The sequence below is a fragment of the Heterocephalus glaber genome, unplaced genomic scaffold, assembly GCF_053883595.1.
Source record: "Heterocephalus glaber isolate CG9 unplaced genomic scaffold, H.glaber_assembly_v1.0 deba00001719, whole genome shotgun sequence".
Lineage (NCBI taxonomy): Eukaryota > Metazoa > Chordata > Mammalia > Rodentia > Bathyergidae > Heterocephalus > Heterocephalus glaber.
The window spans coordinates 2,462,845-2,487,742 of NW_028258432.1; the positions used below are offsets into that span (position 1 = coordinate 2,462,845).

Below are 24,898 nucleotides of genomic sequence, written 5' to 3' on the forward strand. Positions count from 1 at the left end.
GATCTGAGTGGAAGGTATATGGTGTTTTCTTTGTACTATTCTTACAATTTTTCCATAAATCAGAAATTATTTCAAAATAAAAGTTTTGAAATAAAGCTAATGGAAAAAATAAAGCTAATAGAGGATAAAACATAGTGATAAAAATTCTTGATTTAAAATGAGCATTTGAGCTGGGCGTGGTAGTGCATGCCTGTAATCCCAGTGCTCTGGAGGCTGAGGCAGGAGGATTGCCATGAGTTTGAAGCCAGACTGGGCTACATAGTGAGTTCAAGCCCAGCCTGAACTGCATAGCAAGACCGTGTCTCAAAAAATAAATAAAAGTAATAAAAGAAAGGCCTGGGGGCCTGTAATTAGCTTAGTGAGAAGGCCCTGGGTTCAATCCCCAATGCCCTCTCCCTCAAAATCTTGATTAATGCCAAGAAGGGCAAGTAAAGGAGAAATAAAGGGACAAAGAACAGATGGACAAAGAGAAAACAAGTAGCAAGATTGTAGGATTTAAGCTCTATTAAATTAGTAATTACATTAGTAATGGAATTAATTTGTTTTTAATTACTATAATTAAGTACCTGAGGGAGGCTAACTTTAGAAAGAAAAGAGGTTAATCTGTCTCCTAGTTTGGGAGGTTCAAGACTAAGGCACCAGTATTGGCTTTGATCTAGTGAAGAATCCATGGCTGCTGGCATCACAACAGCAGGAGCAGGTGCAGGAGGAGATTACATCCCCAGAAGGATATTAGAGAGACTAGGGTCTCAGAATCTGTTCCAAGGGTGCACTCCACCCACCCCACAGTGAACTTAAGAGCCTGCCTCTGGGCCTCACCCTTAAAGGAACTACACCATAATTTCCACACTGAAGACCAAGCTTCCAACACAGAACATTTGAGGAAGACATAAACACATCTGTGACCATTAATTATAATATGTGAACTTCACTGAACTAAGAAACACCTAGAAGATTAGTAGAACATGCTCCAGGGCTTCTCTGGAAGGGTCATGAAGTCATGGCCTCTGGTACTATAAATGATCTCTTGCCTGATGCCTCTGGTGCCATTCCCCTGCTCTGCTTCCCAGCCACCATAAATTAAGGAGCTTTGCTCTACCATACCCTTCTACCATGACGTTACTGCCTTGGAGCCAGCTCTCTGGACTAAATCCACCCAAACTATGAGCTAAATTAAACCTTTCCCCCTTTAAATTGTGCCAGGTATTGTGTCTTAGCAATGAGAAACCTGACCAGTACAAAAAATTGGCACTAGAAAATTGGGGTCATTGCTGTGTCTGTACCTGACCATGTGGTTTAGAAGCTGTCTTAGTTACTCTTCTCTTATTGCAGAGACAAAATACTCAACACCCAAAGTTAAAGGGGGAAGTGTTTATTTGGCTTACAGTTTGTAGAAGTTTCAGTCCATAATCAGCTGACTCCAAGGCAGGGTGGCAGAGGGGCAACAGTTCATGGTGGTGGTAGACAGCAAAAGCAACAAGGGAACCAACAAGCATCTTTCTGCCCCTTTTATTTTATTCAGACTACTTAGGAGGAATAGCACTCACAACCTTAATCCTAGTACTCTCCAGCCTAGCATTGCACCATGAATCAATCATATACTCTAGATTCAGCCACCTTTGAAACAGCCCCACCTAAGACTGCATGAGGCTTTGGGCAGACATCTAAACACAAGCCATCACAGAAGCCTTTGGAACTGGTTTGTAGGAGGAGTTTGGAAAGGTTTGAAGATGCTGGCTACTGAAGCCCTAGAATGTTGTAAGCTGAACTTGATAGGAGATTCTGGTTAGAAGTCAGAAGACCGCAATGCTGATAGGAAGGCAGACAATAAAGGTCAGGCTCAAGATGTTTCAGTTGGGAAATCATGAACTTGTCATTGTCTTTATTTGCAGATTAATTATGATTTGAAGAGATGTTTTGAAGTGAAGTTGAAAGGGATGAATTGTGACCATTAATCCTGATATGTCAACTTCACTGGATCAAGAAACACCTAGCAGATTAGTAGAGCATTCTCCTGAGTGTGTCTGGGTAGGTCATGGAGGCATGGCTTTGGGTAGTACACATGGTCCCTAGCCCATTTCTCTTTGGGGCCGCTCCTTGCTCTCTTCCCCAGACACCATGAATTAAGCAGCCTTGTTCCACCATGCCCTTCTGACATGATGTTCCTGCCTTGGAGCCAGCTGACTATGGACTGAATCTCCTTAAATTGTGAGATAAACACTTCTTCAAGTTGTGACTCTTGGGTATTGGGTTTCAGTAATAAGAAATCTGATCAATAAAATATCCAAACCATAATAGTAATTATAAAATAGTAAACAAAATTATATTAGGATTTACATAAGTAGTAAGTGCTGATTATATTAGTAATTAGCAAATAAATGTAAATAGGGTAAATTTTTTCAATTAAATGACAAAGATTATCAGACTATTAAAAAAATAAAACTCAACCATGTTACTTATAAGAGACATACTTTACATGTAAGGATACAGAGAGACAGGTTGAGAAAAAGGGGTGAGAAAGATATACTAAGCAAACAGTAATTGAAAAGAATGAAAGGGGCCAGGGGTTTAGCTCAGAGGTTCTGCCACCTGCCTTGCAAGCACAGGGTCCGGAGTTCTATCCCCAATACAAAAAAAAAAAGGAGTGACCAAGTGTGTCAAAAGAGGTAGAAAAAAATCTAGTAAGATAAAGAAACTTGGCTTTGGCAATATTATAGTATTATTATTATGAACGTGTTAAAAGTCACTGGAATGAAGTATTACGATAAATACTCAATTGGAGTAGCTGAGAGAATGGGAATTGAGGTTTTGAGACCAGAGAATAAAGACAATTCAGGATGCTTTGCTGTGAAGGGGAGCAGAGAAATTAGATGGTAGGTAGAGAGACCTGGAGTCAAAAAAGTGTTCTTCAAATGTATCAGGAAAGAAGGTGGCATATATGAGCTTGATTGCAAAGCTGATGATGGAAAACAAATGTAATAGCTCTCATGTATGTCTATGGAATATGTCTCTATGGAATGTGTAAGGAAGCATCTGAGAAGAGGAAAGAGATGAAAATTAGTGGTCTTGGAAAAAATGAATAGAGCTGGGAAAGCTAATAGGATACTATATTGATTGCAGTGTTAGTCAGCTTTCTGTTACTGTGACAAAATACCCTGAAATAACCTGAGAAAAGGTTTAACTTGGTTCACAGTTTCAGAGGTTCAATCCAGTTACTTGGCTCTGTTTATTGGTTTAAGACTGTGGCAGCACAATACATTATGGTGAGAGCATGTGGCAGAGGAAGGCTGTTTCCCTCATGTCAGCCTGAAAGCAGAGAGAAAAGGAGAGACCAGCATCTCACAATCCCCTTTAAGAGTACATTCCCAATAACCTAACTTCCTCTCCCTAGGCCCCACCTCTTAAAAGTTCCAAGGCTGGGCTGGGGATTTAGCTCAGTGGTTCTGCCACCTGCCTCACAAGCACAAGGTCCTGAGTTTGATCCCTGTACCAAAAAAAAAAAGTTCCAAGGCTTCCCAATAGTGCCATAGACTGAAAAGCAAGCCTTTGACATGTGGATCTTTGGAGGGACACTTATCCAAACTATAGCAAATGCTAATCTGAAGTTTGTTGTTGAAAATTATAATTGAGTCTCGTCAGTTTAATTGTATGATTTTTTTGTGTTATTTCAGGCAAGCAGAGCAGAGTAAAAATGGAGCAAGGGCTCAGATGTGAAATGGTAGGGCAAAGGGTGCAGCTTGGTAGTAGAGCACTTGCCTGGCATGCACAAGGTCCTGGGTTCCATCTACAGCGCTGGTGAAACGCAGTAATTGTGAAAATGGTAGGATGAGAAGACTATATGAAGTCAGAGAATTGTGGGAGTGGAGAAGAATGTATCTGTTAGGACGTCTGAATATAGCTATTGGGACATGTTGAGACTGCTGGTGATAATGCCTTGGATATAACCATATGGTTTGATATTTGGTATGATGGAAAAAAGGATGATTGAAGCTAAAGTGGACATTTAGAAACCATCTGTGTGAAGTTGAAAGGTTCTGGGAATGATAAACAGCAATAGTGGTGGGCCCAGATGCTAAAATTATCTGTGAATAAAGGAATGGCCAGGAAGATGACAGCAATCAGAGCTCCAGGTGGGAACATCTGAGGACAATCCTCAGGAGATACAAAGGTTTGGGAACTTACATCAGTAACTCAAGAAGGTAAGCATGGGAGTAGTCAACCACACATTGGCTTTTGGGATCATGGTGCCTAAGAATGGTTTAAAAGACTTCCTGACAGATTGGTTCATGGTGAGCCTTGCAGCTGTGCTGGTCCTGGGTGGCTGAGTAAACCAGATGATGAAGGAAAAGAACCAGAGAGAATGTAAATCAAGTTTGTACGACTACACTAATGAAAACACATACAGTAAAGAACCCTGCATACAATTTCTAAGGGAACATGAATTTGAGTGTAGCCTTTTTTCCATTTGAATGTATTCAATTTGGACTCATTATTAACAAGTGCATTTTACATCTTCATAAATGTTGACATTTACAGAATTCATTATACAATAAACACCTGAAATATTGCCTTTGTTTATAAGACTATTGTTTAGTCTCACAGATGAATTTTATGTTCTAACAACTAGGTGAGCATTTTCAGTATTTGTGGTCAAGATAAAAACTATTGGAAAGCAAATGTTTTCCATTTCCAAGGTAATCAAGAAGCGAGAAGTTGTCATTTTATCAGACAGCAGAAAATATTCTATTGAATAATAAAACTAAGAATTCAGTACTGTGTGATCATACGTATAAAAGGATGAGACAGAGTGAACAGTCCCAAGGAACTCTCTTTCCTAAAGACTCTCTTAAGACTCCCACAGCTTTTTTTTTCAAATAGAAAATAAGCAGTATTTGAATGTTGATGCCTTTATTCCCATTTTACTGGAAACAAAGAACATTTATTTGCCAGTCAAAGTGTTTTATAACCCAAAATAAATGTTAACTCACCAAGAGCTATAAATTGCTTTAAGTGGAGATTCTAGAGGGATTTTTAGCAACAAAAACAGCAATTACTAAACTCTTCGGTTAGATTAAGGCATATGAAAGTATTTTTCTAAATAGCATAAATGAAATGTAGTTTAACCAATGGTTTACAATTTAGTCAAATGCCAAAGCTGAAAATTATTCAGTCATGTGTTTGCACACTTTCAGCTGGTATTGATCATTTGTTTTCATTTTTAAAGCATGACTACTTTAACACGATCATATTCATTAGCTGCCACCTAGAAAGCATTAAGCATTTATTTGTAAATGAACACACGAACAAGTTTTCTTTTGTTCTTGAAGTATAATATAGTCCTTTATTTCAGTATATATTTTTTTATTCACAGAATATTAGGCTCATATTACATGATGGGTACACTTACAATTTCGTGATCATGGGGTAAGATTTCTCCAACATTGCAATAACAGACCAAATGATGCCCATTTACAGCCACAAAAGCTGGGGGAAGTATTTAGTGCTTTGCGTTTAGGGCTTGATAGGCACAGGATCATTTTACAGGTGTTTAGGTGTTTAGCCTCCTCTCGCCTTATTAAAAAAAGAGACTTGAAAAATCTCTAATATATTTCTTCAAAACAAGGGAACTCAGGAAGTAGCCCTAAGAAGGCGAATCCTTCTAGGTTTTGAGTGTAATCTTTTTCCAGCTGGTGTATTCTATTCTTGGATTGCTTTCGTTCCTTGAGAAATCCTCTTCCTGAGCCAAACTCTGCCTCCACTAACTTCATCCTGTCGGCCCCAGCTGTGCGCTGTGGAGACCTCCGGCCAGTTACCACCTCCTCCTTCCGCCAGTGGGGATCGCACGGTCGGCGCGCACAGCCGGGTTGCCAGCTCCGGCCCGACCAGAGCACCCAGCAGTCCTCGGTGGTGCGGCCCTTTTGTTTATTCAGCTAAAGGTCCGCTCAACACACCTCTTACCAGATCTGAAAAGGCTGTCGGGAGATGTTGGGAACACTGGTGAGTGCAGTCCACGGGGGCGCTTCTGGAGGCACGGGGCACAGAGCTGCTCGGCGTTCGTGCACCCGGCTGCATTCGGAGAAGCCGCGAGGGTGCGGCGGGCGGCAGGCTGCGAGGCGGGGCAGGCGCGGGTCCGAGCGCGGCGGGCCGGGCGGTGGCGCCGGGACCCCTGTGGGCGGCGGCATCACGGGCACTCGCAGCCCGCCGCGCAGCAGCCCGGCAGGCACACGCACACGTGCACGCGCCCCCCGCACCCGACCCCCGCGCGGCCCCGGGCTCGGGGCGGCGGCGGTGGCGGGGGTCGAGGGCGTGCGGGCCGGCGGTGAGCGGGACCTCGGGGGCCCCGCGGGCGGCGAGCAGGCGGCGAGGGCGCTCGGGGACCGGTGCGCACTGCGCCCATGCTCGGGGGCTTACGTTCTGCGGCGCGGCCTGTCCCGCAGGTCTGGATGCTCGTGGCAGGCCTTCTGCTGGCGCTAACGCCGGGCCGCGCCGCGGTTAGGGCGGGCAGGCGCCCGGCGCGGCAGCGGGGCTGCGCGGACCGACCCGAGGAGCTCCTGGAGCAGCTGTACGGGAGGCTGGCGGCCGGCGTGCTCAGCGCCTTCCACCACACCTTGCAGCTGGGCCCCCGCGAGCAGGCGCGCAATGCGAGCTGCCCGGCAGGGGGCAGGCCCGCCGACCGCCGCTTCCGGCCGCCCGCCAACCTGCGCAGCGTCTCGCCCTGGGCCTACAGGTGAGCCGGGCGGGGCGGGGCGGGGCGGGGCGGGGCGGGGCGGGGTCGAAGGCCTGGGCGGGGTCGAAGGCCTGACCGGAGGGTGGGACGGGGTGGGGGCGGGGCCAAGGGTAGGACTGGGCCGAGGGGAGGGCCAGGGTAAAACCTGGCAGAGCTGAGTGAGGTAGGTCGGGTAGGGTCAGGCCAGGTCGGCAGGGGTGGGGTGGGGCATGGCGAGCACCTGGGCGCGGGCACCTGGGCGCGGGCACCTGGGCGAGAAGATGCAGGGCAGATGGCGCAACGCCACTGGGAGCTGTTCCACTTCCTTTGAAGGAATCCTGCGTGCCCTTGTTTACCCTCCCATGCCCCCTACGCGTCAGTTATCTTTGCCAGGTACGGTACGCATGGCTCCCGAGGCCAAGTGATCCTTTATTGATTCCTGTGGAGTTGTGCACGGGAGGCCAGTGGCAGTTCCGAAGGTGTAAGAGTGTAGACATGTCTTGAGAGCTGTGCTGGCTGGAGGCTGCTGGGCAAGCAACTCTTGGGGAGCAGTGGGGCTGACTGGGAAAGAAACCTTTAAGGGTAGAATTGGACACGATGGGAAGGGCTTCCAGCGTATGACAATTTACAGGGAACCTGAGGTGGTACGGCAGGCCTCTAATCCCAGCACTCTGGAGACAGGAGGATCTTGAGTTCAAAGCCAGCCTGGACTATCCTAGGGAGACCTTGTCTCAAAAAACAAAAGGTGGGAAAAGCTGGTGTGGGCTGGATTTAGGAGGATGCACATGATATTGGATGTTCAAAAGACATGGAGAATGGGTGAAATCCTAAGATTGGCCTGCTCAGGAGGTGATTTCAGAAGAAAGAAGGAGCAGCCAAACGGGAAGCCAGAAAATGGGACTGTGCAGCGCGTGCAGCCAGCATGGCCTGTGCAGGCGCTGGCGACAGTCCCCTGCCCTCAGAGGACAGCTCGCAGTCTGGCAGAAGGCAGGAGCAGTCCCAGGATGAGGGTGGTCCGTGGAGGAGGAGGGTGGCCTGTGGAAGAGGGCTCAGAGGAAGGACAGTTGGCAGCCAGCAGAAGGAACACCCGGGAGCCCCCACAAAGAGCTGTCAGCTTGAAAGGGGTTTGAGTGTGTGCTGTGGACGCTGGAGTGGGAGCAGGGACCTGATGGGGCCTTGTGAGCAAGTCGTGCTCAACACTTAGACTCACCCATCACGATTCCCCTCCCATCCTGGGGACAGAATTCAGGGGCCACACGCGCTTTCGCTGAGCAGCAGTCTTAGCCTGGTAGGATGGTTTTCATCAAGGAAGCCATGAAACTACTTCATGTTCTAGGAAGGAGAGTTTGTCAGCTTTCCATGGCTGTAAACAAATACCTGGGGTGATCAGTGTATAAAGAGGAAAGGCTTGTTTGACTCACAGTTTGAGAGGTCCGGTGCATGATCATGCAGACCCATTGCCTTTAGGGGTGTTGTTAGTGGGGTGGCAGAACAAAACCACTCGCTCTCTAACTGAAAAGCTGAAGTGAAAAGAGAAGGGACTGGAGTCTCAGTCCCCAGGGACTGCACACTCCCAATGACAGCCTCCAGGGAGGTCCCAGCAAGCCCTTACCACGTGGACGTGACGGGGATGCCTAGGGTCCAAACCGGAGTAGCCAGTGTCCTAGTGACCGATGAAGGGGATGTGGGACAGACACCACCGTGCTTCCAGCCAAGGCAATGAGAGTCCCAACCCAGGCAGTGGGAGGGAGAAACCGAGGCCAGCGTACACATGAGAGAGGTTAATTAAAGAAGGAAAGAAAATCCTGGGTTTCATGGGTGACGGATTCAGGATGGGGTGCGGGCAAAGGAGGGCTAGGAAATGTGTCCTGGATCAAGGCTTCAGTCCACACAAAATGTGATGATTTACCTAAAACACAACCTGGGCTTCCCCCGTCCCTCCACCGGCTGCTTGGTGGAAGAGGGTTTACTTTTGCCCAGGGAAGCTAACATTCTGGCATCCCTCCACCTGCCTGCTGTGCAGACTGAGCTCTCGTATCCTCCACCCCTTCTACCTCAGCCTGCTCTTCATCGGATGCTTCCAGGGCACCACCTTGGACCATTGTTCACGTGGCCTCGTTGTCTTGCCTGTCCTCTCACTTCCCACCATTCCGAAGACCCAGCAGAGTGGGTCAGCAATTATCCTCTCTCTCCACCCTGCAGTCATGGCTGTGGCTTTGAAATGTAAAGATGTTTAAAGGGAGATCTCTCCAGATGACAGTGTGGCTTCTTTCTCTGCGCAGAAGCTACTGTTTCTGCATCCCTCTACCCGATCGCAGAAGTCTCCCAGGTGAATGGATGTTGGGCTGGGCTCAAGGGGCTGTGCAGTGAGTCTCAGGTCCTCTTGTGTGCTCATCTTCCATGTTTCTGGCCTAGATCGTTGGTAGTATGAAGAGCAGATGTTTTAGAGAAAGCAAGGAGCTTGTATTGGGCCTGTTGAGTTTCACGTGCTTGAGGGGTGTGCAGGTGACAGTTGGCATGGTCATGGGCATGGAAGTTTAGGAGCTTAGGAGCGAGAGTAGGGCTATAGGGCAAATCACGAGTTTGTAGCCTTGGTGTTCTGCTGTGGGCAAGGTCATCTGCAGGCTTGAGGGCCCCTGGTGAGGCTGCTCTGATCGGTCCTGTGTAGAATGTCAGGGCTGGGTGGTCCTGGGAACAGGAGCAGTAGCCACATCAGGTGGCATCATGTGCATTTGTCACATTGTTTAGCAACAGTGATGACACTGCTCCCTGTGACCAAAGAGGGCAGTGGCTTCTACCTCAGGAGGAAAGACTGTGTTCAGGGGCTGGTGCTAGCCAGGGCTCCTAACTGCTGGCCCTAAAAGCCAGCCCTGCTTTCCTGCCAGGAGTTCACCTCTCTGTCCCCTCCCCCATTACCGCTTTCCACCCCATTGGGTCAATGGAAAGACAAGAAGGTGAGGCCCATGAGCCTCTTCTGCATGAGGGTTTGAAAAGGTACGAGCATGGCTTCTTAGTGGAGTGTCCAAGGCTCCCCTGCAGGACCATTAACTACATTCAAAGGTCACGCACTCTCCCACCTATCTGCAGGTTCTGCACAGATCCAACCAACTGCAGGTCAAAAGTACTTGAAAAAAATTGCATCTGTGCTGACCATATACAGACCTTTTTCTTGTCATTATTCCCTAATCAATAAAACAGCACTACTTACATGGCATTTGTACTGTAGGTATCATAAGTAATCTGATTTAAGTATACAGGTGATTTAAGTACACAGAAGGATATGTGTAAGTTTTATGCAAATACTGTATCATTTTATAGAAGGGACTTTAGCACCTGGAGAATTTGGTATCCTCGAGGGTCCCCTGTGGATAATGAAGAACAAGATATCTGTATTTCTTCAGGCAAAACAATCGGAGAGAAGTTGAAGAACAATGGCTAGGGAAACGGACTACAAGTCAGAAATACCAATAGGAACAGGAAAAATTGCTTCAGATGGTTAAGATGGGTATTAAAATAGACACTTGAAGTATCTGGAGGCTTGTCGGGTCTGCAGGAGAAGTGCATCATGGTGTTGGGACAGCTGGGTCGCCAGCTGGAAGAAACACAAGTGAATCTCACTCCTGTGTGAAGACAAATCCCAGATGATTCAAAGACTTAAATTAAAAAATAAAACCACAACGATGGAGAAAAACACATGCAATTTATAATCTTGGAATGGAGCCGGCCTACCTAGGAGCTCAGTCTCCAAACACCATAAAAGAAGAGATAGGGAAAGGCAATTACATAATCATACACCATTTCCTCTTGGCAAAATAAGAAAAAGACAAGGAAGGGCAAAGCAGGGGCAAAAAATATTTGCAACCTGTGTCACAAAAGACTAATTTCCTGTGGAACTCCTCTACACCAGTAAGAAGAAGGCCAGGGATGTCATGGGAAGATGAGCCACAGTCAGGGATGGTCCCCAGGAAAGTCACATGGCTCAAGTGCTTCACACATCCACAACTGATCACCGCAGGCACAGTAAGTGAAATGCATGTTAAAAACACACTGGGAAGCACTTTTTTCAACCATCAGGCAAGGGTGTATGGAAGAAAGAAGAGCCATTCTTATACAGTCAAAGGGTGTGAATTGGCGCAACTTTTGTGGAAGACATGAATTGTTTTTCAAAGCAGGGTCTCAATCGGTTGCTCAGGCTGACCTTGAACTTCTGGGCTCAAGTGATCCCTCTGCCTTGGCCTCCTGAGTATCTGGGACTACAGGGGTGTGCCACCACACCTGACATACTATCAAATTTATAAACTCTTATATCCTTTGGCCCAGCAATTCTACTCATCAGTATTTCCCTTTAGACCTACACATCCATGTACCACATAATAGGTACATAAGGGTATGAGTCCATTGCTAGAGGAGTAAGGTTTGGAAGCCATCTAAATATCTTGCAACAGATGAGTTAGATAAAACACTGCCCAGTTATGAGGAAGAATGTTAGAGCTCTAAAGTCCCCAAGTAGATCGGCCAGCCACCATGCCTGGATAAAGACATTTTCATTTTTAAATTGAGAGCAGAAAAGGAAATTACTCTATCCTGAGGAAAAAGCAGATACCGAAAATGTGAAGCTCCAGCATATCTTTAGCCTGGAATATATTGAGAGCCTTGATAAGAAGGGAACTCTTTGCCCATGAAGACTGTAGAGAAACAAAAGAGGCACAGTGGACATTGTGGTGGGATTTCAGAGCCCTGTGGCTCCAAGGACCCCAGGCCTGAAGATTAAGGGATTGTCTCCAAGTGACACCTCTGAAATTGTAGAGCTGGATTCCATTGAGCCACGGCTCCTGCTTAATGTGCTGTTAGGAAAACAACATTCAACTCCCAAAACATAAAAATATTTTCTTATTTACTTTGTGGCATAATGTTTGTTTTTCTTTTGCTTAAAAAACAAAAGTGCTGAAAATAAAATCAATCTGATTGCTCAGTAAGGATTTTTTTAGGCCAGATTAATGTATTAAGAATTTTTTTTGCAAAGACACTGAAGTTATTAAGGTTTAAAGACACATCACCCATGTATAATGGAGCGCAAAGGGAAACACTTGCCTGTACACTCAGCAATTTTAAATTGTTTACATTTTTCCAATTTGAGTAGTAGTCTGAAGATAACTTTTCTCTAGGGTATGAAAAATGAACAGTAATTTATTTTTAGGCTTTGTTTCTCTTTTCCTCCAGGGAATCCAAGACACTATACCTAGATTTATTTTGCAGTAAACAGCTCCATGGATAGCAGTAACAACTGGAGAGTGAATGGAAAGAAAAACTGAGAAACAGGACAGAGGACAGGGGACGGGGAGTTTGAGTGACTTAAAAATACACACACTGGCCACAGGGGAATTTGAGCAGGCAGCAGGGCCACCCCCAGCACAACAGGACAGGTACAATCAGGCACCCAGGCAGGGTAAGCCTGCACAGGGGAGTCAGCCAGTGAAAGTGCCTGGCTGAAGTAAATGCAACGTCTGCCTGGGGAGACCTTGGGAAGAGGGGAAGTCAGAAGAAAACAAATTCTCTTCGGTGGCTTGGCCTTAGAAGCACATGGACACACATGAGTAACAGCACAGATTGGAAGCCACCTCAACATCCAGCGTTAAGCAAGTGGAATAGTTGGATAAAGCACTACACAGCTGTGAAGAAGAATGAGGTGCTCTCTATGTGCCTGAGACTATCTTCTGTTCACTAAATGTACCTGAGCACCGAAGTCCAGCTTCAGCTACCTGTGGCCCATCGAGATTGCCCTGCGTTAGAGTGAGCCTCACACTCTGATAAGTCCATCCTCCAGTGCTCATCGACGCAGCATGTTATCAGTATGTCAGTCAGAAAGGCTGGATTTATAAAAAGGATTTGTTTGCTTGTCCTTTGACTCTTTAAGTTTAGCTAAGTCAAATATCCGGTGTGCCATGTAGGCTGTCCATTAATTATTCCATTTTATCAACATAGAAACCTATTTACTTATCAAATATTGACTGAGGGCCGTGCAGAGCCTGCGGGAGTACAGTGGAGAGCTCCAGTCCCTGAGCCTCCCCTAAAATCATGAGTTACATCACTTTCTCTGGAACAAATCGCCAAAGGAATATGACAGAGAAAGAAAAGTTAGGAGTGCAGTCATCGACTCCCTGCCTTATCTGCCGTCTCATTTTCTGTGGTTTCAGTTACCTGAAATCAAGTCCAAAACTGTTCAACAAAAAATTCTAGAAATAATTTACAAGTTTTAAGTTTCATTCCACTCTGAATAGAGTGGTGACACCCTGCACTCTCCCACTGCGTCCTGCCTGGGGCGCCCATGGCCCCTCATGGCAGCGTGTCCACCCCATGTCCACCAGCCTCCTCCCGTTTCCCATCCGGTGGGTCCGGCAGCTGAATGGTGCTGCGATGGCTGTGTTCAGAGGACCCTTATTTGCGGTAGACGCCTGGTGCCATATAGCCTCCCCGTGTCATCTGCCTCCCTCTGGCTTGTCACGTGGGCACTCTGTCATCCCCCACCATCACAAGAAGGGTGTGCACGTTAGGTACAGGGAGATGTTTTGAGAGAGGCCACATGCACACACCCTCTTCACTCTGAAATCTCTTAGGGTGCCTAAGTTACAGATGAAACTTGATAAGACATAGTATGTGTAGGGAAAACACAGTACATGCAAGATTCAGGGCTATCTGCAGTTTCAGACACCCACAGGGACACTCCAAACGGGACTCCCGTTGACAAGGGGGGACAATTGCATAACATTAGAGAAAGTTATCCCCACTGCAACCAATAATCCTTTAAAAAATATTTCCATTTATCTTTTTTAATGTACCCTCCCCCTTTATATGCTTTCACACCCGTGTGCCAGTGCTAAGGGCAAAGGGTCCTCAAAGACTGAGAAGCCCCCAGGGTTCCGTGCCCCGGTGAGGCCACCTCCCTCGCTAGAAAAGGCATTCGCAGTGGCCACTGTGGCCAACAGGGGGCAGCACCGGGCCAGCCCAGCCCTTTGGTCTGGAATTTGGGTCTGGGATCCTTGACCTTTTTTTTTTTTTTTTAAATAATGTTTTTCCTTAGTGAGGTAACTATTTCCTGGGTTCTTGCTTCCAACCTATGGGTCATTCTGTGGCTTAAGACAAACTAACCTTTCTGTCTTCAAGGGCAGTCTATATTCCTGTAATAAATAACTTAGCTGTGTGTCATATTTGATATATACGTATTATCCGTATCCGTATCAGGACACAAGCACTGTGTCCTTTCTGCACCATCTTATAATAATGATGCTTTATTAAGAAAAAACAAAAGCAGAGTTAGAGAAAGTGAGGGAAGAGATCACAGAACTGTCAGAGGACAGGTCTGGCTGGGAGATGCACCCTCAGCCCAGACACAGGGCGAGGTGTTGCTCATGTTCATCCATGGCTGTGGAAAAGGAGACATGCAGAATTTTCCCCCCTGAAAGAGTCTTTTTATGGATACATGACCTTGGATTGGCCAAAGTACCACAGACTTTACCCCCCTGTAGGCTTCTCAGAATACAGCCGGCTCTACTGGACCTATCACTGTTCCACAGAGTAAAAATAAGAGCATTGTCATGGAGCATTGTCACAGGATTATCAGTTTGCTTTGATAGTCATCTCCCCCAAGGGCTGGACTGTCCTTTAGCATCTAGAAAGTAGCCAGGAGGATGACAATATTTCATTCCCTGGGCAACATTTCATTCAGCATGCCTCACCTGAATAAAATGTGTATGTATGCCCTTCATGCCAAGAGAAGGATTTGGGCAAATGCAGGAAGTTCCACACATGCCACAAAATGACATTCCTTTTGGTGTCTGTCTTCCAGAGAGGACACGTGAAAAGTGTGAAGGACATTAAGTGTGAAGTTACTAAGTGGTCAAACAGAAAATACCAGCAACTTTTCTGGAATTAAAGAAAGAGGCTAGGCTAATGTGGTGTCGGCTGCCCGCCCCTCCCTCCCAACCGGTGTGGGGCAGCTGTCACACTGGGAGCCAGATGCATACAAGCACAGGCACCACCTCTGTGCCCCAAGGACAGAATCGTCAGGGATGGCTCTGAACCTGCATTCTGCAGCTTCCCCTGATGGGACAGCTGAACCACCCAGTGGGCATGAGTTGTGTTTCTCCTTTGAAGAGATGTTTCCCGGCTGCCCCAAGTGCATGTCATTTTCATGGCGAAAGAATATAAGCCTTTGTGAAAGTGGGCTCTCACACCCATTTCTCTTCCTCTGCTTCCTTCCATAACCCCCCCACACACACACACACACCCCCCACCCACACAGTGATCTTCCAAATTCTTGTCCAAAGCCTGAGTCTCCCTTTCCTCTTCCCTAGCCTCCTGGATGAGCACATTTTACACAGAACGAATGAATTTCCTGGTTGTGCCTTTGCCACTCACCTGGCACCTGACTGGCTGCTAAATTCCCACCAACCACAGAGCCAAGTCTTAGTACCATGCAGCTCACCTAGCTTATGGTGCAGGTGACTGGGAGACTTTGGACAAGCCTCCGACCTAGGCAGTGCCTCGGTTTCCCCTCATGAGTGACAGAAGGACAGGCAAGCTGAGCCTTCCAGCTCCTAGTGACCCTGAGCTGGCTCACTGACAGAAAAGCTGGATTTGCTCTGTAGCCGCCTCACTGGCTCACCTTCAGCCCTGGCCTGGGTGCCGTTTAGGATGACAGTCCCAAACAGAGCAGGACTGACCTCTAGTTCTCCTTGGCCACATCTGAAGCCCCTGGGATCTGTGCCCAGGTTAGGCCCACTCCATTCCCTGGCCGATTTTTCCATGTCCTCTCTTGGGACAAATGCACAACTGATGTTTCTTGTAGGGGCCAAAAGAGCATTTTTCAGAGCTTCTTGGCAGCATGTAGCAAGCTCTTTGGCTCTCTTGGGCCTTAGCAAATGGAAGGAAGGTGGAGGCGATGGGCCTGCTGGCTACAGCTTCCCTGCAGAGGGAAACTCTGTGGCCTCTAGTGTCCCCAGTTACTCCCTGTCAGCCCACAAGTCCATGGCACTGGCCTGTCACCTGGGCCCACGGTACACAGACTTTCCATATACCATCATGAACTCCCCTCTCTAACTACAGAGTTGTCCCAGCAGGTAAATGAGTGATTGGAAGGTTCACACAAACCAGTGTCTTTTGTTGTTTGTTTTTTTTTCAATGCTGGGAATGTAACCCAGGGCCTCTCACATGCCAGGCAAGTGCTGTACTGCCGAGCTACACCCCTAGTCCTCAGATCCTGGTCTTTTTGACATATTACTTCTCTTAAATGTGGAGACCAGATGGCCTGTACCATAGCTATGAGAATTATCTGGAGAGCAGGGGAAAAAAAGCCAATCTCTTCCAGAGCAATTAATTCAGAATCCTAGGGGTGAGGGAACAGCATCACTATTTTAAATAAACGCCTCATGTACGTACCTCCAGTGTAGAACAACTGAGATCTCAAGGCCACTGCATTAGCAGTGCTAATTCTTGTGGGGTTATTAATGACCTGTACAAGTTAGACTCACAGCATGGGCTGCTCATGTAACCCAGGTGTACTTGGGAATATGCAATTGTTTGTGGCCAGCTGCAGTCAATGTACCGGTGGTTAAACAACAGCTAACCTTCCTGTGGAGATGTTACCTCAAGTGACTTTGGCAGTGCAGCTGGGAAGGGCTTTCTGTTGCTTCATGTGAATCAGTGACTCCAGGTTTGAATGACAAAGCAGTTTGCTTAGTTTGTTAGCATGGAGCTTCTCAGTGGGTGTATGTGAAGTCTGAGAACCTGACGGACTGGTTGTTTTTTAATGTATATTTTTATTGAGTATGATGTGCTGATTTGATACATGTGTATTATGTAATGAGCAAATCAGGGTAATTAGCATGCCCATCACCTCCTACATTTAACATGGTTCTGCTGTAGGTGGTCTGACAACCACACTTGGAATCTTGTTTGCACCACCTTCTTAATCTCCTGCAATGAAAGAATTTTTCAGAGGAATTTGAGCTGTGAGCAAGGGAAGCTGATTGTCCCTTAGTGTTCCCAGGGCACTGCCAGATGTCTTGATCATCCCAAGTTTTATAATGTCTTCCTATCTGGTGGAGTTAGTCTGCCCACTCCTTCTTTTTCAAAAGGATCTTGACCATTCCCAGCTCTTCTCTCTCTCTGTGAGTTTTAGGGTCAGCTCACCAAGTTCTCAGAGCAATCTTACTAGAATTTGGTCCGAATTGCGTTGACTTCATAGACTTAATTTTGGGAGAGTTTCCCAACACCTTTGAGACCCATTGTATTTTGAGAGCCACGTATCTTTCCTAAGCATAAACCATTGATACAAATAACATGTTCTCAGGGAGCTGAAGAAAGTAGCCTAGATGACAAATTCACCTTCTTCACTTTGCAGAACCAGGCAGAGTGATTTACGCAAGACTGCTGGTTGGTCACTAAGTTGCACCAAAATTTTATGTCCAAGCTTCTTATTGACTCCTCCTGCTTTTTCCTACTGGGCTAAGTTCCTGGCCTCCAGAGCTGGCAAGCCACATGCTGAGGCCATTTTATCCCCACTTTCACTCCTGTGTAACGATGCGTTTCCAGTCAGAAACAGGAAGTCAACCCCCTACCCCAGGTCCCGAGTTAGGGTCTCTTGGTGGCTTTGAGGGAGGCAATTATATTCAGCCTCTGTTGCATTGAAATAGAAATGATTTCATGTTTTTAAGTGGGAGGGCAAGCTACATCAAGGAGTTTGTGCCAGTAAATGCCCCAGCTATACTCGGGCATCAGAAGAGTACATCAGGTGGCCGAGTCCTTCTCTGGGAATGCACTCATTGTTCTCTGAGCTTGTTCTCCCGGAACCGCTTCAGATTGTTTCCTACCATGTGCAGGCCGAAGGGCAGCAGTGTTCTGTCTCTGCTGTCACTTGCATTCCTCCCTGAGCTCAGTTTCCATCACCTCTGATCATCCCGGGAGATCTTGTGCTTTGTTCTTGGACTAAGCCAGGCCAGCTGTCACTCACTGGAGCCAGCCTTCACACGTGGCCCCAGGGCCACTTCTGAGATCACATCAGAGGGGAAAACTTGATGTGTTTCAAACATATCCCTGTCCCAAGTTTGTACAAAGCAGTGTGCAGGAAATGTGAAAATGAGAGAGCAATTGCTCCTACAGAGGCAAGACTGCAGCACACAATTCTTCCTGGGGCCCATTTCTGTGTCTGGGAAGGGAAAGGTTCCTGGGTGTAGTATTTTGCCATTCTTTCTCATTGCACCATTCTCTAACCAAAAGACACTCCTGGCTAGTGACTTCCCAGATTCCAGGCAGGAAACTAGAGGATTAACTTGAGCTCAGCAGCCATTCCTGGCTCTGCCAAGGTTCCTGGTGCTTTTCTTGTGACTTCTTGTTCAGGTCCCGACTGGCCTCCTTATTAATTTGTCAGGCTAGCCTTTCTGGCGCTGGTCTTGCTGGCACTGATGACACAGCCGTGGGTGGTGGGTTTGGTCTGTGTTGCCTGTACTTTGTAACACCTTCCTGTTATCAGGGTATCCTCCTGGTCTCAACACTACAATGAAAACTGCCTATATTCATCCTCACTTTCATCTCCCAGGTCCCAGGCAGAGAGAGTGAAGTGTGTGTGCAGGTGTCTTGTCACAGCCTTAAGTCTAAAAGGGTAGCAGTGGGGGTGGATAGGTCCTTCCTGGTGCCCAAGTGGAGGACTAAGGTGGATAGTTTAATTGGATGAGCCCCTCACCGTCATACCCTTGAAGGACTGTCAGTTTCACCTATAAAGTAACAAGGGTGACGCCAGAGTGCTCCTTGTTCCTCAGTGACACCTAGGATGATGAGACCTGACAGAGGATGAGGAGAAGGCACCTAAAGGTGAATCTGGGGTGATTGATGCCCTCAGGTCAAGCTGACATCACCAGAGAGGGGTCCAGGAGGCCTCACATGATCTGAAGCCCCCACTTGGTGCTCCAAACCTGTCCTGCTGTGGGGTGACTTCCCCCCCAATTCTCATCATCCGCTGGGCAGTTCACCCTCCTTTTGAGGGTTCCCATGAGTCTACCCAGGGCTCTTTCACATCTCAAATTTCTCACCAGATTTCCACCCCAAATGTACATGAGCACACACATGCTCACATCTGTGCCCACAATCATATGATCACACCTCCACACATGTGCACACTCACGCTGATATTCACACTCACACATGTGCATATGCTCACTTCCACACTTACATATTCCCTCAAACATGCTAACATAACACACACATGCTCACACTTGCATGCACATCCCTGTGCTCACACCTAAACACATCACTCCAGCTGCAGTGACTTCTTAAAGTTTCCCACCATGTGGCCATCTGTGTTCTGCCTCCAGTCTGTCTGCTTGCTGCTGTTGGCAGCTCCCCCAGCCCTCTCCTTTGCTCAGTGAAGGCCCCTTGTCCTTTAACTTCATCTCCCATGTCTCTGAGCCGTTTCATCAGGCCCCTGCCCCTACAGCTGTGGACTGTGGTGGTGGATACCAGCCTGTCCTGCCTACTGACCTACGTGCTCCTGGAGGGGCAGGTCTGGAATGCTTGCCACAAGCCAAACCTAGAGGGCACCTGGTGGCTTCACAGTTGTTCAGTGGTCTTCATAAGCCTGTGCATCTCCCAATGCTGAGGGCTCTGTGAAACCAACCGCTGTGCATCAGTACAACCAGTACGCCTTAATAGCTTCAGTGGTTGCCGATTTCAGATTTCTGTGATTGTCCCAGGGTAGGGGGAGGAGGCTTAGAACTTGGGAAATATTTCCTCTTCATTTTTTGTTTGGCATTTGACTCTCTGAGGCAGTGAAAACTGTTGTGGAATCGAGACAAGGAACTCCCGTAGGCTACCCTGTACACAGATGGTCTGAAATGTAAGTCAGCGAATTGATCAAAATTAGTAAACGAATAGTAATATCTAATCTGCAGACCTTATTTCAAGTGCCCCACTAATGCCCCTTCTCTGCCCCAGGACCCAGTCCAGCTCATGTGTTGCCCCAGGTGGTGAGTTGTTTTGTAGAATGTCACTTAGTTTGGATGTGACAGATTTTTAAAACAACCATATAATTGATTATTGAGACCAAAGGAGTAGTAAACATCCCTGCCCAGTACTAGAAGGCTATATATAAGTGGCACATGCTTCTTACTTTTCTGTAGTTCGGCTATATTATTATTATATTTGAAAAGAAAGCCCCAGAGCACTATGTTCAGAATTGTGGCAGCCTAAAGAATTTGTTCTTTGGATTAGGTTCAGAGCACTCAGCAATCCAGGCACTTGACTCCTACAGCCAAGAGAGAAGGAAGCCTGGCTGTTGCTCCAACTGGCAGCAGACCCTGGCATCATCCATGTTTTACTGGTTTTAAGGGCATAAAGAATGGAAGAGTTATTCCCGGTACCACAAAAAAAAAAAAAAAAAAACAATGGAAGAGTTGTGAAGGCCTCCACCCAGATTTCAAAGAAAGGCCCGGGAGGCCAGGCAGTGTGTAGTATGTAATGCTGTGTAAAGCCAAAGGTGCAGTGGAGACCCCAGAAGCTTGGAGAAGCCAGGAACGTGGATCGTCTGAGGGAAACTGCCAGGAGGGAGCAGAGCCGGCCCAAGAGAGAAGCCCTGGGAGCTACCACCACTGGCGGTGCTGTAGGGGCAGAGCCGCCCAAGCCCTTTGGAGCTCAGGACTTGCCACAGACTGCCAGGGATGCTGGAAGGGGAGCTGTGGGATCTAATGTTTGCCCTGCTGGATTTTGGTCTTGCTTTGCTCCCATTCCTTTGTATCCTCCTGTTCGTACCGTTTCAAATGGAAATATCGACGTGCGCCATTGAACGTGAGAAGGGTTTCACTTTTGTTTCATTTGTACAGAGGCTTGCAGCTGAGAATTTTCCCTAAATCTGACTTTGGATCTGGACTTTGCAGCAATGCTGAAAATATTAGGACTTTGGCAACTCTTAGAGATGAACCAAATGCCTTTTGCCTAAAGGGAGATGGACGAGTTTGAGGGGCAGGGGAGGAACGTTATGGCTGTGTCTGGATATTTCCCCAAAGCCTCATGCAGTCACAGGAGGGAGTGTGTGGTGCTGGAATCAAGGGTGTGTGATGATTAAATCAGTCCACTGATACGTTTGGCATAGTTCTGGTTAAGGTTAAAGGTGTGAGTGCTGGGGTGGGTAGCCTGCGTAAAATACAAGGGACAGAAAAAGTTCTAATGTACTTTTGGCCGACTCCTTGCCATGGACTATTTCTCCTCTTGGACGCCCCTACGCCATGCCACCCTGCCTTGGAGCCATCAGACTATGAACTGAAACCTCTACTGTGCTAAATAAACCTTTCCTCCTTTAATTTGGGGGGTTGGGTATTTTGTCTCAGCAACAAAAAAAGCAAGCCAACATGTGAACCGCAACACTAGGTGACAGGTGTGGCTACCTCGTGGCCTTCCACTAGGTGTCCTGCAGCTGTCTTTGCTTGTGGCCATGCATCAGCAGTCAGGTGGCCAGGCCTGCCCTACCACACAGAGCCCGCTGCCTCCCCTGTCCTTGGTGCCCGTCCTGGAGCTTCAGAGCCCCTGGCAGGCTGGATGGGGCAGTCACAGAGGGCTCGCTCTGGAGGCTACGGTGGTAGCCTGCCAGCATGTATGTTTTTCTACTTACGTTAGTGCAGACTCAGGGTGGTTATATGGACTCCATCAAGGATATCTGTAAGTGCTGTCTTCTGCATTTAGGATAAAACGAAGTACAAGTTCCTTGGTGTCTTTGAGGTCAGGGCTTCAGGTGGACACTAACCTACCTCGTGCCCCATTCCAGTCTGATGATCTCCAAATGTTTTGCTCCAGCTCCACTTTCTTGGTTTCCGAAGAAAATCCTTGAAGAAGCTTCCTTTCTAGGCATAAGACGTGTGCGTGCACTAAACCCACTCTTTCCTGCAGGATTTCGTATGACCCAGCGAGGTTCCCACGGTACCTTCCCGAAGCCTACTGCCTGTGCCGGGGCTGCCTGACCGGGCCCTTTGGCGATGAGGACTTCCGCTTCCGCAGTACCCCCGTGTACATGCCCGCTGTGGTCCTGCGCCGCACCTCGGCCTGCGCCGGCGGCCGTTCTGTCTACACTGAGGCCTACATCACGGTGCCCGTCGGCTGCACTTGCGTTCCTCAGCTGGAGAAGGACACGGCCAGCATCAACTCCAGCATCGACAAGCAGGGTGCCAAACTGCTGCTTGGCCCCAGTGATGAGCCAGGCAGCCCCTGAGGGCCCCACTTCTCCCCGCCTCATGCGGGGGCTGCTGCTGACCCCACAGCTGCTGGAGGTGCCTTGCTGCAGGCTGCTGCTGGGGCTGGTCCTACCCGCCCAGGAACTAGAAGGGCAAGCCCGACTCTATGGAGCAGTCTTTCCGTGTAGCATAGTCAGCACACATCGAACCTGGGCAGCTCCTGGTTTTCTTATAGGCAAAAGCGAGCATAGGCAGAATTGTAGGAAGCTGATGGGCAGTGACCCAGGCACCGGGTATTGCGTGCGGCACTGGGCGGGGCAAACTGGTTTTGGAAAAGAGCAGGGCTCTTGCCTCAGCTGTTGCGGAGGTGTGGCCTGAGGGGTCAACTTCATACCTACATCTTTATTCAACTGTTTTGCATAGAGCCAGAAACTATTTTTATATTAGCAATTTAGAGCAAATATTTTTAAAAAATTTTACTTGACATATAAGCAATTAGAAACATACGGTTTTCTTCTGAGAGTATTTTTAGATGCATAGCTGGAATTCTCAGATGAACTCTTTTTAGCTGGCACATAGCTGGATCACTGAACTTGGTCTGCTGTGGGTGGCCAGCCGGCCAAGGCAAGGTGGACACTGACTTCATTCTACGAAGGTGTTCACAGGTGTTAGGTGGGCAGTAGGAGTTCTGGGGGCTCCCAAGAATCCAGGAAGCTAAGCTATACTCATGAGTCCATAAATTGTCTCAGATGTAAGACAAATTTAAATTGTGTGTATGTTTTCACTTTTGAAAGCCACTGGGATCAATTTGTGGACAAGAGGTAGAATGTAACATCTTTGCAAATTCTCAGGAAGAATCCAAGCAAATACTGGCTTAGTTATGAAGGCTCTCAGATCAGGCCAAATACCAGGAAAAAGCAGCCCAACCCCAAGTCAGAATTTCCATAGATCAATATTGAGGCTTTCTGTATGCTACAATTTGGGCTCTTCTTCAGGTTGAAAGTCTGCCCCTGAACATAACTATTTGTAAAAGATACTATTTTTACATCACTAAAACATCTGTAGATGAAAGATATATTGGCTCTGTGCATTTTATTTCTCTCTGAATTCAGCTTAGATAGGTATTGGGTTTTTTGTTTGTTTTGGTGTGAGAGATCAAATCCAGGGCCCTGTGCATTCTAAGCAGACACCCTACCACTGACCTATGCCCCCAACCTCCAACTGATTTTTAGAGGAAACAACAGAGATCTTTAATTTTGTGTTTGAGGTTTAAATTAATCAGGATTTGATCTGGTCTTGTGAAGATCAACTAGTCATGTAAGGTTAATCTTTTTTATCCTTTTGACACCACCAACCAAACCAAGAAATGTCCTTTCTTTATTTGTATTTTACCCCTAAACTTCATTTACCACAGAAATAATGTGGTTAATGTCCCTAGTTACTGACAGCCTGAGTTTGATCAGGACAAAAATTACTCCTGCTAAATGTTGACAGGAGTTGTTCATGTAAAACATATCACTGCACAAAGTCCAGATTGACAAAATCAATTCAAACTTAAAGTGATACTCTAGATTGTTCCATTTGTTCCTTGTCCAGACCTGTGTGTGTGTGTGGGTGTGCGTGTTACTCCAGGTAGTGGTATATCTAGAATATATTCCTGTCCAGAATACAGAAGGCTAATAACAAAAATCCATAGATTAAAAACTGCCTTTTGAACCAGTGATTTGAATAGCTGTTTTGCTGCTGCTACTGTGTAACATTTCCCAGGCTGCTCCTCAAACATAATAGTGTGTCCAAGGAGGCAAGAATTAAGGAGACTAAACTATTTGCAAGAGGAAAATGTCACTATTTTACTCATTGTGTTACTTAAATTCAGCTTGCTAAAAGGTAGCACATTTCCGGAAGAAACTAGCTTCCAATTCTAACAGCTACAAAGGCAGTCTTTGTGCTTTTTCTCTGAAAGGAATATTCATCCATTTAGTATGATTTGCTCTAGTTTGGGTTGTTTACTTGCTTACCTTTTGCTTGCTTGCTTTGTTATATTCCTATGCTGGCACTGAATCTAGAGCCCTAATCACTCTAGGCAAGTGCTGTACCACTGAACTACACCACCAGCCCCCAGTGTGGATGTTGAATATCCCCCAGAAGCCCATGTGTAACCTTTAGGAGGAGCCCCCTCAGAGTGGGATCTTTAGGTCACCAAAGTCGTGTCCTTAAAAGAGGATTGTGGGACCCTGGCTCCTTCTCTTTTGCTCCCTGGCTCATGATGTAGAAGTTTTGCTTTGCCATATGCTCACTGCTGTTGCCATCTGGCATTCCCACTAGAGGTCCAGACAAGTCTGCTTGACCTGGACTGGCACTTTCAGAACTGTGAGCCAAAATAAACCTTTCTCTTATAAGTTACTTATCTGAGGCATTTTGTTGTAGCAACAAAGAGCTAACTAACAAAATATACAGCAAGCACTTGCCTGGTTGCAGGCACACAGCTCCTGGAGGACAGCTGTGGACAAGACACAATCTTTCTTTGCTTCTTTAGGGTGTGGGAGTGGGGAGTGAACCCAGGGCCTTTGGACTGAGCTACACCCCCCATCCCTTTCTATTTTTTATTCTGAGATAGGGTCTCCCTAAATTGTTAAATTTCCCAGGCCAGGCTTGAACTTGTGATCTTCCTGCCTCAGCGTCCTGGAGTGCTGGGATCATAGGTGTATCTCACCACCCCTGGATGCAACCTGTTAAGCTAAACACAGGATCTGCCGCCAGAGTGGAATTGGTTTCTGTGTGCCAGCTCCTTACACGTGAGAGGTGCTCACCTGTGTCCCTTTCCCTTGCTGAGCTGCTACAGTGATTGTGAAGATTAAACCCTGTTGGTAAAGCACCCACCCAGACAGTGTCTGGCCCTAAGGAAACCCTAAAGCACAGTGGTCCCAGTCATCCCAGCTAATCCTTCTTCATCCTGTATTTATTGCTTGAGGAAAGGTCTGTC

General features: G+C 47.1%; 1 protein-coding gene across 2 annotated transcripts; it reads left to right on the top strand.

Annotated features, from left to right (window-relative positions):
- The first annotated feature begins 5,676 nt into the window (after positions 1 to 5,676).
- Positions 5,677 to 22,990, top strand: Il17d (interleukin 17D). 2 transcript variants are annotated; one of them, XM_004854872.3, is made up of 3 exons: positions 5,677 to 5,997; positions 6,438 to 6,727; positions 21,635 to 22,990. In XM_004854872.3, exons 1-3 carry the CDS (start codon positions 5,983 to 5,985, stop codon positions 21,951 to 21,953), a joined length of 624 nt encoding a protein of 207 aa, XP_004854929.1. In that variant the 5' UTR covers positions 5,677 to 5,982; the 3' UTR covers positions 21,954 to 22,990. The 2 variants fall into 2 exon arrangements, with proteins under 2 accessions (XP_004854929.1, XP_004854928.1); XM_004854871.3 differs by lacking the exon at positions 5,677 to 5,997 and having other exon boundaries at positions 6,278 to 6,727.
- Positions 22,991 to 24,898: the final 1,908 nt, after the last annotated feature.